General features: G+C 43.0%; 1 protein-coding gene across 1 annotated transcript in view; it reads left to right on the forward strand.

Annotated features, from left to right (window-relative positions):
* STKLD1 (serine/threonine kinase like domain containing 1) overlaps window positions 1-12,592 on the forward strand; it is a 26,140-nt gene continuing 13,548 nt past the window's right edge. Inside the window, exons 1-8 of the mRNA XM_061604492.1 lie at window positions 1-72; window positions 2,177-2,281; window positions 3,670-3,714; window positions 4,371-4,445; window positions 6,072-6,176; window positions 7,481-7,551; window positions 7,701-7,834; window positions 9,443-9,561. Coding sequence (XP_061460476.1) covers window positions 58-72; window positions 2,177-2,281; window positions 3,670-3,714; window positions 4,371-4,445; window positions 6,072-6,176; window positions 7,481-7,551; window positions 7,701-7,834; window positions 9,443-9,561 — 669 coding nt within the window. The 5' untranslated portion in view covers window positions 1-57. The remainder of the gene's footprint in view (window positions 73-2,176; window positions 2,282-3,669; window positions 3,715-4,370; window positions 4,446-6,071; window positions 6,177-7,480; window positions 7,552-7,700; window positions 7,835-9,442; window positions 9,562-12,592) is intronic.

The following is a 12,592-nucleotide window of genomic DNA, read 5'->3' on the forward strand; positions in this document are numbered from 1 at the left end:
GAGGAAAAAGGCGGGAGCCGTTTGCGGCTGTCACCCCTCCCGCAACACGCGCCAGCCATGGAGGGATACGAGGTGTGGGGGAGGGGCCGAGGGTGGCTTGAGGGGGGAGGAGACGTTTTGAGGCGCGGGGAGGTGAAGCGACGCCTGTTTGCGCGGGGCCCCACCTCAGGGATCTGACGGGAGTTAGAAAGGATCTGTCAGGAAGCGGAGGGTAACCTCTGCGGTCTTCCAGATGTCGTTGCTGGACTCCAGCTCGCAATCATGCCCCTCACTACTGGCGATGCTGGCTGCAGGGGCTGATGGGAGTCCTAACAGCATCTGGAGGGCCATCGCTGTTCCCCATCCTAAATGTGTACTGGGGAAAAGGATGTTTTTGTTTTGTTTTAGGTCTGAGGGGAGAGTTTACCACAAGTGCAATTTTTGTGTAAGAAGCCATATGAGCTCTAAGAAGGGGGCAACCAGGGTTTTCTGCCTGGGGAAAGGGATGGAAAAAGTAACTGTATGCTGCTATTCATTATTATTAATATTAATATTATTATTATTGGGACAGTACTCACAGGTATGGAGTACCAGCACCTCTTTTGCCGCCCATGGGAGCCATTTTGTGCTGGCGCTCATGGCATTTTTAACAAGATGTGAATACCTGGCACCTCTTTTTTTTTTTAACCAAAAAAGCTGACATCTTTTTTATTTTATTATTACCACTGGAGTGATAGTAATGGGGTGGGGGAGCATTGCCCATGGGAGACTGATCTCACCCCCCCACAGAGGGAAGGGGGAAAAGTGGGAGATGCAAACGGAATCAAAATACCAAGTATTACAATTCTACAAAACATGCATATCCACACCATACATTTAAAGCACATTTATAGCCTATGGCTCCCCCACAAGTATCCTGGGAACAGTAGTTTGCTAAGGATGCTGGGAATTGTAGCTCTGTGTGGGGGAATAAACTACAGTTCCCAGGATTTTTTTAGGGGGGGAGAAGCTATGTGTTTTCAATGTATGATGTGAATGTGAAGCTGCCTCCACGGGCCCCCTTTTTTTCAAGATTGTGGAACTCCCTGCAGAGGTGCATCTAAGCATTCTCATTATTCAGCTTTGCTCCTGCTGAAGACGTACCTCTTTACCCTGTCCTTTGACACCTGAAAAGTATTTTTTGTGACCTACCTGAAAACTGGAAATTAACCTGATGACTGCTGTGCAGGATTGGTTGGTCTTATTTTGATTTAAATAGTACTGTTTTTGTTGTTGTAACCCGTCCTGGGATCTTTTAGTGAATGGTGTGTAAAGCAGATCAGATCCACGCCATATATTTAAATATGTGTCTTGTTTATATCATAGCCAATGCACATTTCAAGCACTTGACTTCCCCCAAAGAATCCTGTGAAATGTGGTGTCCCTCTAGCAGAGCTGCAACTTCCCAACACCCTTAACAAACTACAGTTCCCATGATTCTTTGGGGGGAGTTGTGTGCTTTCAGTGTACATTGTATGTGCTTTAAATGCATGGTGTGGATCTGCAATGGTGATGATGATCAAAATAATAATCAATCGTGAATTAATCTTGCATCCATTCTTATTCATTTTGCTGGCACTTCAGTTCATGCACTTTGAAAATTCTTTGGGTGGTATTCAGGGCGAGTCTTACCCAGAGTAGACCCATTAAAATGAAAGGACATGGCTAACTTAGGTTCAGTAATTCCAATGGATCTACTCTTGAGTTGCACTTAGTTGAATACAATCCCTTATATTTGTTTGCAGCAGGTTGTATCCAATGCTAGTTCTACTGAGAGCAGAACCATTGAAAAGAACAGACATGACTAACCTTGATCCATTAAGTTCAGTGGGTCTACTCTAAGTAGGACTTAGCTGGATATAGTATAACCCAATATATAGTAATCTGGATAACCTAGGTTGTTCTGTGGGTTGTTGAAAAAACTGATGTGGGACTTGAGGGATATTGTGCTTCTAAGGTGCCCCCAGTCCTCCTTCAACCTGTTGGTTTATATCGGGGCTGGGGGACCCTTGGCTATCTAGATGTTGCTGAACTACAACTCCCATCAGGCCCAGTAAGTATGGCCAATTGCCAGGGATGGTGGGAGTTGTAGTTCAGCAACATCTGGAAAGTCAAAGGTTTCCCACACCTGGCTTATATACGTCTATCACTTCTGCAGATGCTGAAGGTGCTGCCTTATGGGGCCCTTGGGGCGATGCTGCTGATGGAATCAAAAACAGAGAAGGAAAAGACTGGTGTGAGAAAGAAGTATATTATGAAAAAGGTGAGAGACGGGGGAGAAGGGAAAAGGTGATCTTCATGGGAACAAGATACAGCTTCCTGATACACCATCCCCTGTGAATTGATTTATGAAGAATCAACATGCTTTTTGGGAACCATTTGTTCGCATGGGACAAAATGTGCTCATAATATAAGAACATTACCAGAGTGAAATAGTGATCTTCTCACTTGCCCATTTTATCCCTTGGGCCAGGTACAGGGAACCTTTGGCTCTCCAGATGTTGCTGAACTACAACTTCCATCAACCCCAGCAAGGATGGCCTATGGCCAGGGATGATGGTGGTGGTAGTTCAGCAACAGAGGGCAAAAAGGTTCCTCAAACCTGCCTTGGGCAATAGCTGGGACTTAATTTGAACAAGCACTCAGCAGGGTTTATAGCCTGGGAACCTACTCTTATGTGGGTGTGTATAATATTTATTTTTGATATTTATTCAGCAATTTCTATCCTGTTTAATTCTTAGCCTAGGTGGTTTGTAGTAAAAAAAAAAAAGTGTACATAACCACACCCAAATAAACCTTTACAACACCAAAGAATGTCAAGATAAAATGACAGCTCAGTGCTGGGGCATGTGGAGTAATAATAAAGAAGAGAGTTCCTTTGAGCATGCAAAGAGTCCCTTATTTGAGTACACACAGTCATTCTCTAGACATAGGATTAGGGAGAAGAACTGAGTTATGATTACCAGGCAGGGTCCTGTAACGTGTACTCTCCAAAAGAATTCTGGCAATTGTTTCACAATTGTCTCAGAGAGAACTTGAAATATTTGTAATTACTAAAGACACTTCCCACTCTCCCAAATTTTACACATACATTCACACATATATACGCCGTTACCAGTACTCTTAACCATTGAATGTAAAAAGGCCCTCAGAGCTGGCACCACATCTTTGGAACCACCTACCTGAGGAAGTCTACCAAGCCAGATAACTGATGGAATTGAGGTGCAGAATGTAGACTTCTTTATTCTCCCAAGCATTTTACACTTTATTTATTTATTTATTTATTTGAGACGATTCTCCTGGGCATTTTAATTATTAAGAGTTGTTGCCTTTTCCTACTGTTGCACGTGCCATTGTTAGAGTTTTGGTTGGTGTTCTAGTTATGTGGGATTTTAAAATGTGCTATACATTTATTTGGGTGCCTGTTAGGTAGAAAGGCAATGAACAGAGCAAATCCTAACTTTGGGCCAGAGAGGAGCAGAGCACTACTGCATCTCCCTGCTAGCCATCAACATTGTGGAGGGGACGGTTGCAGCGCTCTGATTTAAAAGAATAATATGATGGTTTAAATCTGAAGTTTCTGGCTGGTCAGATCAGGCCTCTTAGTAAATTGCTCCACATTTATCCACATCTTTTTGTCGTTTTGTACAGGTTGAATGCACTGATGAAAAACAAGCAAACGATGCTCTCCGAGAGGTAGTTTCTCACAATTATCCTTCTTTATCACACATCTGGTGAAGTAGGAGCTTGCCTATTTGTGGTACAGAATCCCAGGAAGCTGCCTTATACTGAGTCACACCTTTTGTCCATCTAGCTCAGTATTGCCTGCACTGACTGGCAGTAGCTGTCCTGGGTTTCAGTAGTCTCTCCCAGTCCTATCTGGAGATCCTGGGGATTGAACCTGGGATATTCTGCATGAAAAGCAGGTGATCTGCCATGGGAATAGCTTGGGTTATGGTTGGATGCCCAGTCTCTCCCATCCCTCCAAAAAATAAGTTAGGGTGTTATTCTGTGCACAGTTCTATGGATGTCAGATCTTCTGAACCAGGTTATATCTATGACATACATTTATAGCACATTTTAAGCACATGGCTCTCCCCCCCAAGAATCCTGGGAACGATAGTTTCCTCTTCAAAGGACAATAATTCCCAGCATCCTTAACAAAGTATAGTTCCCAAGATTCTTTGGGGGAAGCCATGTGCTTTCAATATATGGTGTGGATGTGACAGGTCAGGTAGGATGTATAATGGAATCAGGAGGAGAAATTGGGCAACTACAGACCCCACCAGTTTAGCTTGAATTGTTATGCACCTGTATTTGACCTTTCCTCTCGTTTGTTGTTTTCCCAAAAGGCCATGGAACTGCTGAAAATGAAACATCGGAACATCTGCACCTACAAAGAGTTTTTCATCACGTGGGACAACAAGGTGAGAATGGAATGGCATTTACTAAGGGTAATGGCCTTTGCACACCTTCTTGAGATTAAGTATACTGAATTCAGTTAAGACTTACTTCCCCTTAAGTTGCAGCAACTCCAGACTGGTAAACCCAAGGATGGGGAGTTTGCATATCAGTATTGCTGTGGTCCAGTGGATGGGGTATTAGATGCCTTGAGTATAAAAAGGCAAGATAAAAATAATTTATATAAAAATGATCCATATCTTGGAGACCCAGTTTCAAATCCCAGAACAATCATGGACAGAACTGAAAAATGTAGTTAGTAGACATACGATTTTCCTTTCATTGGATTGTGCCATCTTAGGCCGTGTACACATACAGCCTTTGAAACACACAGGAGTAGTTTTTCCCCCACAGTGCACTTCTTTTGTAGATCGTGGTTTGCAACTGTACACACCTTCATACGTTCTAAAGTGGCAGCTATTATCCCTGTTGCCTATACATACAGGATATTTGTGCAGCAAGTGCTTGAGAAGTGCATTCTTGGCACAAAACAGATTATAACCATTCTAGCAGAATGCTCTTTAGATCAACAAATAGTGCGGGACAGAGACAATGTGGGGATATGTGTCCAGCATTCTAGAAAGGTGCTTGCATCAAGCACTGAATGCACATAATTAATTACCTGCCCTTCACCCAAAGGTCCCAGTGCGAGTTACAACATTAATTAATTAATTAATTAATTGCCTGCCCTCCACCCAAAGGTCCCGGGGGGGGGGTTACAACAATTTAAAACACATAATTAAAAACAAAAACAACCTAAATACCATCACAGAAAATAGGGTGAGTCCTAAAAATATAATTCTCAGGCATCAAAGGCCAGGTTAGAGAGGTGCATCTTCAGCATTTACCGAACGTTGTACAATGAAGTTGCCAGATGTACCTTCAGTGGGGAGGGAGTTCCACAGCTTAGAGGCTGCTGTAGAGAATGCCCTCTCCTGCGCCCCACCCTCTGAGCTTCCGAGGGTGGCAAAACTACCAAAAGGGCTTCCTCTGCTGATCTCAACACCCGAGAGGACTTGTCTTTCAGATATTTGGGACCTGTCATTATTTATTTATTTATTATTTGATTTATATTCCGCCCTTCCTCCCAGCAGGAGCCCATTTAGGGCATTAAATACTTACGTGAACACTTTGAACTAGGCCTGGAATGAACTGGCAACCAATGCAGCTGTTTTAAAACAGGGGTTATATGAGTTCTATATGAGTGTGTACATGCCTTTAGACTCTGTGTGTGGGGGGGGGGACAGGGAGAATAAATATTTACAGAAGGGAGAAGTATTCTAACCTCACTTCATTGATTTACAAAAATGAGCCCTGCCAAATTATTTCTCTCTCTCTCTCTCTCTCTCACTCACTCTCACACACACACTCACACTCACACAGCCCAATCCACACAAAGCTAGGCGTACCTCAAGCCCCAGGATTTCATGTCTGACCCTGTATACAAGATGGCACTGTTAGTTACACTTGGAAAGGCTCAAATTGTGCTTCTTCCTGGACTGGGCTGGAATGAGTGTGGGAAGCTTGCTATGACAACCTTGGAAGCCCTCTGAGGAAAGCGACACAATGATTTCATCTTCATTCTCTTGCAGATTTCCTCCATCTTTCTTTGTCTGGTGATGCATTACTCAGATCAAAGTGACCTTTCCTCTCTGATCAAGGCCAAGAGGCAAAAGCATGAGAAAATTAAGAAGATGGTAGGAAAAAAGCTTATATTCAATAAACACTGCTACAGCTATTTATATGCACGTGTTTATTATTATTATTTTATTTATTACATTGATACCCCACCTTTCTTTCATGATAGAAAACCAAGGTGGCATATATGTGGTTCCCTGGCGATCTTCCATCAAGGCACTGACCAGACCCAGACCTGCTTAGCTTCAGGAAGGTGGTGGCCTCATGTGCCTTCAGACCATAGCCTACATGTACACACAAACTTGTATACACATTGACACATGTCATATTCAGAACATCCTATACTACTGGCAAGCACAATAAAATTGTACCAAATAATCTTAAGCTTGGGAGGAGGGAAGGATAAAAGGGGAGAGGAAGGAGAAATACACAAAAGGGAAAGCAAAAGCATTGTAAAGCATCTGGAGAATTAATAATTCAGATGTTTTGTTTTGTTTCTAAGGTGAGGAGCAAAGATGGCTATCTAAAGAAATGAGTACTACCCATCCCCAAGGCTGTGTACACATGATACCTTTAGAGCGCATGACTTCCCCCAAAGAAATCCTGGAAAATGTAGTTCACCCCTCACCGAGCTACAATTTCCAGGACAAATTAACAAACTACAGTTCTCAGGATTCTTTGGGGGAAGTCATTTTTTATTTATTTATTGTATTTGTAGACCGCCCCATAGCCAAAGCTCTCTGGGCGGTTTACAGTGAGTCATGTGCTTTGAATGTATTGTGTGTCTATATGAGTGACCCATTCTCAGTAAATTCAGGGCTTGAACCAGGACCATTATAGTCTGAGGTATGTGATTAGCCCAGTAGCCATTCAGGATGCTGTGTTCTTAAGCTTTCAAGAGAATAGAGAAACACAACATCAGCCCTTCTGATTGGCAGGCAGTGTGAAGCCTCTGTACTATTGGGCAGGGCAGATGTCATTACAGGGAGCTGGTTCCTGCCTGGGCAGTGGTTGAACATAACAACCTTCTTGTGGGAATTGCTTGCAGGGCCTGGCTGAGAGAATTCCCACCCCAGACCTGGTTCTGGGTTTGCCTCTCACAGACTAGCCTACTCTTGGCATGTTCCACAGCAAAAATCCATGCTGACTTAGCAGAATCACAAAACAACACAGTAGGCACTTCCTGTTTGCAGAATAGCTCCGATGTTGACAAGTGTTGCTATAGAATGAAGAGTATTGTTCCCATTGTTCACCCTTCACCAAGAGCCAACAGCAGGCAGAGAATTTCTCAAGTCCTTATTTGACAATGATGGCAAACTTCTCTCCCTGTGTATTATGCCCTCATATATATTTCTCTCCATAGGTGATTAAGATGTTTCTGGGGCAGATGGTGGATGCTTTAGTTTACATCCACGGACAAACAATTTTTCACAGGTGAGGAGAAATGTCAGTTTATGCAATATCATTTAGTTGTTTCTCCCCAGTAGCTGGTAGTACAGAACCTAAAGTCTTTTAAAGGACTTCTATGGAAACAAACAAACTCTTGCACATGGCTGCAACCCTATTTTAACATGCTGAAAAAGCATCCTGATATCTTTCAGAAACCTCAAACCATCCAACATCCTTTTAGCTGGTCAGTCATCCTTCATGCTGTGTGATTTCAGCATGGAAACCCTTATGACGGATGAGATGAAATGGAAGATCAGGGTGGAAGAAGGTAGGAGTGTGTTGTTATCTTTAACCTTCCTTCCCTCCAGTAGTCTTGTTCTTCAGAAAGACATTTAGCTGTGGGTGTTTTGAAAATAGAAGCTAAAGGAAAAGAAAACATTACCATTGCTGGCATCCAGAATGTTAAACCTTCTCTAGCTTAGCAGTGGTTGCTTATTTGAAATGTACATGGAATGCTTTACACCATATGTTTAAAGCACATTTATACCACTTTAATTGTCATGGCTTCCCCCAAAGTATCCTGGGAGCTGTAGTTTACCCCTCACAGAGCTACAATTCCTAGCACCCTTAACAAACTACAATTCCCAGGATTCTTTAGGTAAAGTCATGTGCTTTAAATGTATGGTGTAGATGGGTAATGAGTCTCAGTTCAATAGACATGTGTTCACATTGTCAGAGAACATCTTCACATTCTGTTCACGACAGTGGGTTGTATCCAATGTTAGTTCTACTCAGAGCAGACTAATTGAAATTAATGGACATGACTAACTGAAGTCCATTAATTTAAATGGGTGTATTCTGGGTAAAATTTAGTTGGATACAACCCAGTCTCTGCCAAGTAGTTATGTCAGGAATGGGGAACCTGTGGCTCTCCAGCTGTTACTGTACTACAGCCCCTATCAGCCCTAGTAAACATGGCCAAGAGATGGAGGTGATGGGAGTTGTAGTTCAGCTACATCTGGAGGGCCAAAGGTTCCCTACACCCGGGCATAGTGATGGCAAGTGTTTTCTGCAAGATGATTTGGAAGACTTAACAGGAATCTTAGACTTGCTATGTAAATGCTCAGTACAAACAAGGAACTTCAACCCTGGGGCTGATGGGAGCTGGAGTCCAACAACATTTGGAGGGTCATAGGTTCTCCATCTCTGTTCCTAGGTTGTGTTGCAGTTCACGTGAAGCAACAGAGATCTAACAGGCCTGGCCAGTGCTCCATGTAAACTGAATGTGCATTCCCCTTATAATGTTTTGCAGGGTTGTTTGACAGAGAATACGTAAGATTGGTCACTCTGTGCCATTTTAATGCAGTTTATAATTATTAGGAACATAGGAAGCCGCCTTATACTGAGTCAGACCATTGGTCCATCTAGTTCTGTATTGTCTACACTGACTGGCAAGAGCTCTGCAGGGTTGTAAGCAGAAGACATTCTAAGTTTTATCTGGAGATGCCATCAGGGATTGAACCTTTGACTTTCTGCATGCAAAGCAGATGACCTGCCACTGATCTATGGCCCTTCCCGTTATTATTTATTAATTTATAAATTGCCTCAAGGCAATGTAATTTGTTACATATTCCTCAAGGCAATTTACAAACATACCATAAAAACAGATAAAACAGTGTTAAGAACTACATAAACAACAACTAAAGGTAGGTTTAAAAATACAAAATGAACGCTTAAGGTAGAGACTTTATCATCCAGTTGGAAAAGTTTGTTGAAACAAAAATGTCTTCAAATGTTTCCAGAAAGTACAGAAAGTTTAATCTTTGATGGAATATTTCTTCCATGTCAGATTATATGTTACTCTTGGTAACAAAGGAAAAATTACAGAGCATAACAAAACAAAAATAAATCATACCTCCGGCTTTTCTTCCCACAGATCCTCATTTTAAATCCTGGATGGCTCCAGAAGTGCTCAACTTTTCTTTCAGTGACAAATCTGACATCTGGTCTCTTGGCTGTATTGTGCTTGACATGATGAGCTGCTCCGGTTTGAAAGTATATTGTTTTTTAACAGCACTGTGAAGGTTTTCAGACTTACCTCTTGTGTGTGTGAGAGAGATTTATATATATAAAACCCAGCCTCCCTGCCATTGAAATGGACACTTGACAAAATGATGGTGGCCACTCAACTCAAGTCTGGGGCTGGGAGGTATGATCAGTAAAGTTAACCACTTTTAAGTCCCATTGATTACAGCGGGAGACACTGAAGCCCATGCTTACCTTCAGAGCTTGGAAAAGTTACTTTTTTGAACTACAATTCCCATCAGCCCCAGCCAGCATGGCCACTGGATTGGGCTGATGAGAGCTGTAGTTCAAAAAAAGTAATTTTTCCAAGCTCTGCGGAAGCAAATTAGACTCAAAAGTGCTTAAAAGCGTTGGTGGCTGGATCATGCCCTTCTGGTTTAACTGGCACAACTTCCTGCTGACAACTGCGGAAGCTGCAGTTCTGCAAGCAAACTGGGGACCTCTTAGGGTATGTCTCTGCCTCCTATGGCCCTGTTTCTTTCTGTGCTTTAGTGCTAATCCAGAAGTGGAGGGAAGCAGTACCTATAAAGGGGAGGGGGAGGGTATGAAATGGTACAAAGGTTTTGCTCACTGGCAAAGCTACTTCCACCATTTGAACTGTGGGCTACATAAGAACATAAGAAGAGCCTGCTGGACCAGGCCAGTGGCCCATCTAGTCCAGCATCCTGTTCTCACAGTGGCCACCCAGGTGCCTGGGGGAAGCCCACAAGCAGGACCTGAGTGCAAGAACACTCTCCCCTCCTGAGACTTCTGGCAACTGGTTTTCAGAAGCATGCTGCCTCTGACTAGGGTGGCAGAGCACAGCCATCATGGCTAGTAGCCATTGATAGCCCTGTCCTCCATGAATTTGTCTAATCTTCTTTTAAAGCCATCCAAGCTGGTGGCCATTACTGCGTCTTGTGGGAGCAAATTCCATAGTTTAACTATGCGCTGAGTAAAGAAGTACTTCCTTTTGTCTGTCCTGAATCTTCCAACACTCAGCTTCTTTGAATGTCCATGAGTTCTAGTATTATGAGAGAGGCAGAAAAACTTTTTATCCACTTTCTCAATGCCATGCATAATTTTATACACTTCTATCATGTCTCCTCTGACCCACCTTTTCTCTAAACTAAAAAGCCCCAAATGCCTCAAGACTTTCCTCTTCTCCCAGGCATTTTAGTATGTGTTTTAAATTGTTTTTATATTGTTTGAAATTTTAAAATTGTGTTTTAAATTGTTTTTAAAATATGTGTTTCAAATTGTATATTTGTTTTAATGTTTTTGATTGCTGTAAACCGCCCAGAGAGCTTCGGCTATGGGGCGGTATACAAGTGCAATCAATCAATCAATGCTGCAACCTTTCCTCATAAGGGAGTTGCTCCATCCCCTTGATCATTCTGGTTGCCCTCTTCTGAACCTTTTCCAACTCTATAATATCCTTTTTGAGATGAGGCGACCAGAACTGTACACAGTATTCCAAATGCGGCCGCACCATAGATTTATACAACAGCATTATGATATTGGCTGTTTTATTTTCAATACCTTTCCTAATTATCCCTAGCATGGAATTTGCCTTTTTCACAGCTGCCACACACTGGGTCGACATTTTCATCGACCTACCCATCGTGCTACCTGGCACCCTTTTGAATATCCGTCCTTTGGTGTATGGAGAAATAGGGAAACTGCGGAGACTGGTTTGTTAGGGCAAATGGGGCACTGCCCCACCCAGCCTCAGCCTGTATGTATGTATGTATTTATTTATTAGATTTATATCCCGCCCTTCCAGTAGGAACCCAGGGCGGCAAACAAAAGCACTAAAAACATTTTAAAACATCATAAAAGCAGACTTCAAAATATATTAAAACAACATCTTTAAAAACATTTTTAAGAAAAGCTTTAAAAACATATTTTTTAAAAAGGAAAAGGTTTAAAAACATATTAAAAAGCAATTCCAACACAGATGCAGACTGTGATCCCTCCAGCCCCACCGGCCTTCTTACTTACAGCCAGTTTGTGTAGAAAGAGCTGTTCTCTCTTATTGCAGTGGATTAGGGTGAATGTCCAACTTCAGTCTGCTTTCAGCCAATCCCTACCTGTCTGCTTTCTTACAACCTGGCTGTCAGCTGCCTCCTCTTTAGACTCAGTTTTGCCAATGTAGAACTCAAAAGGGAGGAGGGACGGGGTCAAAAAGGAGCATTATTTGGCTTTGCCTGTCATTGGCTGTGGTTCCTCAGGTCATTGGCTCTGGTCTTGCCTACTGTTGGTCTCCCTGTCTTCCGGCCCACCAGGCCCTATCAGCAGCACCAGCCATCACTGCTTGAGTGCAATCTGCCCGTGGGCCAGTGCTAAGTGGAAAAGATATTGAGGAGGGAGGGTGGAAATTACTTGCAGAGGTGGAAGTTATATGCTAGAAGTTACATGCTGGAAGTGTCTTTGAAGGAACCTGCAACGATTTGCAGAGTTCCTCTCTACTGGGAGGGAGGGATATAAAATGAATGAATGAAAAGAAAAGAAAAGGAGGAGATGGAACTATCTGGGAACACGGCAGGCTGTAGAGGTCATGGAGGGAGACCACAGGAAGGCAGGAATCCTGTAGAAGCACAGAGGATGTCCCTTTGGCTTCCAGCACCATCAGGCGGCACTACAATGAAAAGAAGCATGAACCCTGGTCCAGTAAATGTATATGCACAAAAGTTGGCCTGGTGGAGGAGTTTGCATAGCAGGAGTGTAGCAAGCTGTCTACTGCATTAGACCATTTGTCCATCTAGCTCAGTATTGCCTACACTGATTGGCAACATCTCTCCAGGATGTCAGACAAGGGACGTCTCCCAAGGGTACCTGGAGGTGCCGGGGATTGAACCGAAGACCCTCTGCATGCAAGGCAGATCCTCTACCACTGAGCTACAGCCTTTCCCCATTAATATAGGAAGCCCCCTTATACCGAGCCAGAGTCTTGGTCCCTCCAGCTCAGCACTATCTACACTGTCTGGCAGTGACAGGGTTTGAGAGGGGACATTTCCAT

Source organism: Rhineura floridana, chromosome 20, assembly GCF_030035675.1.
Source record: "Rhineura floridana isolate rRhiFlo1 chromosome 20, rRhiFlo1.hap2, whole genome shotgun sequence".
Classification (NCBI taxonomy): Eukaryota; Metazoa; Chordata; class Lepidosauria; order Squamata; family Rhineuridae; genus Rhineura; species Rhineura floridana.